Raw genomic sequence first — 5,401 nt, 5'->3', positions numbered from 1 at the left:
ATCTGAGCAGACACCACCCCCGGCTCCGGCGGGACGAGTTCGAACGGATGCTCGTCAATGGAAAAGTTTAGCCTCGCGTCGCTGCCGTCGAACCGGACCTACCACCGGTCGTATTCCATGGCCACGAGCTCGGTGGTATGGAAGGATCTGACCCACTTCCGCTTGTGGGTCTCGCGATCGGTGATTTCGGCCACCCACGTCCCCCACGACTGCTGCCAGACGCCCATGAAGGTCCTTGCTACGTCTTGAGCTTGCGTTGGTTTTCCTTGAAGATGAAAGGGTGATGCAGCAATAGTAGCGTAAGTATTTCCCTCAGTTTTTGAGAACCAAGGTATCAATCCAATAGGAGGTTCCTCAAAAGTCCCACGCACCTACACAAACAAATAAAGAACTCGCAACCAACACAATAAAGGGGTTGTCAATCCCTTCACGGCCACTTGCGAAAGTGAAATCTGATAGAGATAGTATGATAAGATAAATATATTTTTGGTATTTTATAATATAGATAGGAAAAGTAAAGATGCAAATAAAAGTAGATTGAAAGCTTATATGATAAAAGATAGACCCGGGGGCATAGGTTTCACTAGTGGCTTCTCTCAAGATAGCATAAGTATTACGGTGGGTGAACAAATTACTGTCGAGCAATTGATAGAAAAGCGAATAATTATGAGATTATCTTGGTATGATCATATATATAGGCATCACGTCCGTGACAAGTAGACCGACTCCTGCCTGCATCTACTACTATTACTCCACACATCGACCGCTATCCAACGTGCATCTAGAGTATTAAGTTTATAAGAACAGAGTAACGTATTAAGAAAGATGACATGATGTAGAAGGATAAACTCATGCAATATGATATAAACCCCATCTTGTTATCTTCGATGGTAACAATACAATATGTGCCTTGCAACCCCTATTGTCACTGGGTAAGGACACCGCAAGATTGAACCCAAAGCTAAGCACTTCTCCCATTGCAAGAAAGATCAATCTAGTAGGCCAAACCAAACTGATAATTCAAAGAGACTTGCAAAGATAACTCAATCATACATAAAAGAATTCAGAGGAGATTCAAATATTTCTCATAGATAAACTTGATCATAAACCCACAATTCATCGGATCTCGACAAACACACCGCAAAAAGAGTTACATCAAATAGATCTCCACAAGAGAGGGGGAGAACATGGTATTGAGATCCAAAAAGAGAGAAGAAGCCATCTAGCTAATAGCTATGGACCCGAAGGTCTGTGGTAAACTACTCACAACTCATCGGAAGGGCTATGGTGTTGATGTAGAAGCCCTTCGTGGTCGATTCCCCCTCCGGTGAAGCGCCGGCGAAGGCTCCAAGATGGGATCTCGCGGATACAGAAGGTTATGGCGGTGGAAATTGTCTTTCGTTGGCTCTTTGTATGTTTTCGGGGTACGTGGGTATATATAGGAGGAAGAAGTACGTCGGTGGCCGCCCGAGGGGCCCACGAGAGAGGGGGCGCGCCCTCCACCCTCGTGGCCGCCTCGGCTGCTTCTTGGCTTGCACTCCAAGTCCTCTGGATCACGTTTGTTCCAAAAATCACGCTCCCGAAGGTTTCATTCCGTTTGGACTCCGTTTGATATTCCTTTTTCTTCGAAATACAGAAATAGGCAAAAAACCAACAATACGGGCTGGGCCTCCGGTTAATAGGTTAGTCCTAAAATTGAGATAAATGTGTAAAATAAAGCACATAAACATTCAAAAGGGGTAATATAATAGCATGGAACAATCAAAAATTACAGATACGTTGGAGACGTATCAGTCCTCGTCGGCGGCCGCCGCGGAGGGAGTTCGGGGAGTCCGCAAAACGCGTTGGGGCGCACCGGTGGGCGGATCCTCCGAGCGGCGGCGGCTCGAGGAAGCGGCCGCGCGTGATGACCCGCGGGCGTGGTTGCGCGGATCCGCGCTGCGGGTCGGCGGAGGGGACCGGCGACCACCACGTCCAGCCATCGGGAGGAAGGAGGGCTGCGGATCGGGGCGGAGGTCGTGCCGGCGGTGGGGCGAAGGGAAGAAGAGGATGCCGGGGAGAGGAAGAGAGAGTGGGGATTTTTTTTTACTCGGCCGCCGCTAGCCGGAGTAAATATAAGGAGAAGATTGAAGATGGAGTAAAATTTACTCCACTATCGGTTATAAGGAATCGGATAGGTGCATTTAGAGGAGAAAAATATCCAAATATATTTTCGTACCGCGGGATAAGGGATCGATTAGAAATGCCCTGATGGTGTTATGGGTTAAGCTAGAATGCCACTATTTTGCACGCATCAACTATCAATCAAGTTGTTTTGGGAGGCGAGAGTCAGTGAAGGATGCCACTGTCATTTCATGATTCCTCACCCGTCCAATCGAAAACCGGTACGAACAATACGCGACGCTGGGCTCACTTGCTCTAAAAGCTGCTCCCTCTTTGGCTCATTGCTCTTCCTCCCTCCTACGTCAAATCACTCTCTGTTTCCTCTCTCTCCGCATGACTGCATCCATTCCGTCCATCATTGCCGATTACGCATTTACGCAAGTTGCCAACCAACGCCAAAGCTCACCACTGTCGTCTCCTCTCACTCACCGGCCGCTCCCATATATCCGCTCACCCCGCCGCTCCAACCAATTTCTTCTACGCCGAGAGTTGAGAGAGAGACAGACAGGGAGGGAGCCGCTGGCATGAACTGCGTCAAGATTCTCGTACTGCTCTCCCTGATCCCTCTCGCTCTGAGGGGAGCGTCGCTTCTCGTCGTCCCGTCACCCTCCGCCGACCCCGCGTCGCGCGCCGGCGTCTTGGCTCCGGTACAGGCGGAGCAGTGGAGGCAGCAGCGGGGGAGGACGGCGGGTCAGGCTCAGGGCGGCCGCGCCACCATCGCGCCCTTCGCCCCGCGGCGGTTCGGCGGCGCCGCCGGCGGCTTCTTCCGGGACGACAAGAGGTTCGCGCCCACGGGGTCGAACCCGCTGCACAACCTGTGATCGGCGGCCGGTGGGGTTGACTGCTTCGACCTCCCTGTCTGTGCAAAGTCTACCCAACTGGTGCACTGTAATTTTCCTCTTGTACATACGGTCTATCAGTTATTGATTCTGCATTGATACAAATGGGTTATCCCTTTGTGTTCAATTTGGTCATACGTATATCCGCCGTTGGTAACTTAGCCTGAAAAAAGGTTGTCAAGAACCTACTGCTGTTTTTTTTTTTAAGTTCGATTGGCTTCAGAAATCAGAACAGAGATTGACAAAATTGGTAACTGAACTGTTCATGTTGGTGCCAAGACTTGCAGCTTCTCAAGACAGTCCTGAAGACTTTCCTGGGAAGTTTATAGCAGCTCACACAACCTAGTCACTCGTTCAAGGGGATTTCCGCTTCCCCATGGTAACTGAACTGTTCGTGTTGGTGCAAAGATTTGCAGCTTCCGATGGTAAACGAAGGAAAAGTTGCACCGTTGGCCCGATTAGGCCGCAGCAAAGTCACTTTGATATATAGTACCCTCTCCGTCTCGTAATGTAAGATATTTTTAGACATTAGAGCATCTCCAACACGCGCACAAAAGTTTCGCGCGCTAAAATAGTTTTAGCGCGACACTGTACCATTTTTAGCGCGTTGGACCCAACGTTGGTTTACCAGATGCCTAAAAAAGCGCGTCCAAGAAAAACGCAGTGCAAATTATGAAGCGCGCGCAATCCATTGCCCCAAATTTGCAGCTTCTGATAGAGCTTTTTACATGCACTATTTTACAGCTTCTGCTGGAGCTGTTCGGCGCCAAAAAAAAATCAACTTTTAGCGCGTGAAACAGTTTTTGTGCGCCTGTTGTAGATGCTTAGTGTAGTGTCAAAAAACGTCTTATATTATGGGACAGAGAGAGTATTATATAGAAGAAATTTTAACCGGTTTTATATTGGGAGTGTGATGCGGAGCATCCCTCGCTCATCCCCATGGACGTGTCTACATCTTCCTCAACACCACTTGGACCCATGACAAGAGCTAGAGCCAAGGCTATCGAAGATAAGGTGAACTCGCTCCTTTCCGAACTTCCTCTCTCTACTCACGAGACTTGGCTACTACCTCATATGAACACTTTGTGTGTGATCAGGTACCTGGAGGAAAGCCATGGTGCATCTACATCCATTGGACAAGGAGACGAAGCTACCAACCGCGAAGGTCAAGAAGAAGATCAACCGGAGAAAGCTCCAGCCACCGGACGACCGGTCGGGACCGGACGTCCAGCGCCTGAAGCCCCGGCCGCCAAGCCCCAGCGAGCGGACGTCCGGCCCAGACCGGACGACCGGCCACACTCCAGCGAGCGGACGACCGGAACCACCGGACGACCGGCATCTGTCAACATAATGGAAATTAGCGGAAGTAGGAAACTTCCGGACGTCCGGTGCACCCGTTCCAGATAGCTTCCAGCAAACGTCCGGCGACACCGGACGACCGGTCCCTCATGAACGACTGGACGACCGGCCCCCAGCGGACGTCCAGTACCTGTCTGCGCACAGTTTCGGGCCAAAGCCCATGTACCCCTCCACTTTGCCCCCTTTTGCACTAAGACTATAAATAGGACCCCTCCTCCTCCTAGCTAGGGTAGCATTGGATTAGCTCATATTTGTGAGAGAGCCTTTGCTCATCCACTTGGATACTTCTCCTCGGAGTTCAGGACCTCTTCGGAGAAGATCCCCCAAGCGGATTCAAGACCCCTCTCGAGGGAAGACCATCAAGACCGCCGTTAGGAGATGAACTGTCCTTTGTATCCTTACCTTTGTTGACTATGGATCATATGCATCTTTGTGTGTTCGGTGATCTAGCACTCATGTGATCTATTCTTTGTCCGTTTCGTGATCCTCTCTCGTCCTCCCCGTGATTTTCCCTTTGTGCTTCCGCGTGTTCTTCGTGTTTCTCCCGTGGGATCCCTCCAAACGTGAAAGATCGACCAACTAGGGTTTTGCCCTACATCATCTTGCTATCATGAGCCAAGTTGATCACGTTTTTGGAGCCCCTACCCCGTGTTTTCTAGCTTGATTTTGTTGTTTTCGTCCTAATTCCGAAAATTCCCCACCAAAAATAGCCCCAAAATTTTTTGTGATTTGTTTGTGAGTTGAGATTTTGTTGGATTTGGTCCATGGATTTGAGTTGCTGCGTGTGAATCTAGCTTAACCCACCCTCCCCACCCTTTTCCATCCACCAAACCACTCGATTTCGACCTCACCATCCCCTTCCACCCCGAAACCGAGCAGTTCTTCCCGTGCCCGAAAATCGCCCAGGCACCGGACGACCGGTAGTTACCGGACGTCCGACGACCGGACGACCGTAAAAACCGGACGTCCGTTCAACTCTGACGAAACTGAATTTTCAGTTTGGCCACCACCACAACCCCACCTCCCACCACATCCCCCAA

General features: G+C 50.2%; 1 protein-coding gene across 1 annotated transcript; it reads left to right on the top strand.

Moving 5' to 3' along the window:
- Positions 1-2,557: 2,557 nt before the first annotated feature.
- LOC119303698 lies at positions 2,558-3,323 on the top strand. Its single transcript, XM_037580839.1, has one exon. It carries the CDS (start codon positions 2,688-2,690, stop codon positions 2,982-2,984), a length of 297 nt encoding a protein of 98 aa, XP_037436736.1. The 5' UTR covers positions 2,558-2,687; the 3' UTR covers positions 2,985-3,323.
- The last annotated feature ends 2,078 nt before the right edge of the window (positions 3,324-5,401 follow it).

This window comes from Triticum dicoccoides, chromosome 1B, assembly GCF_002162155.2.
Source record: "Triticum dicoccoides isolate Atlit2015 ecotype Zavitan chromosome 1B, WEW_v2.0, whole genome shotgun sequence".
NCBI classification, from domain to species: Eukaryota; Viridiplantae; Streptophyta; class Magnoliopsida; order Poales; family Poaceae; genus Triticum; species Triticum dicoccoides.
Note: the sequence above shows the minus strand (reverse complement) of the source record. Positions and strands in the feature narration are given on the sequence as shown.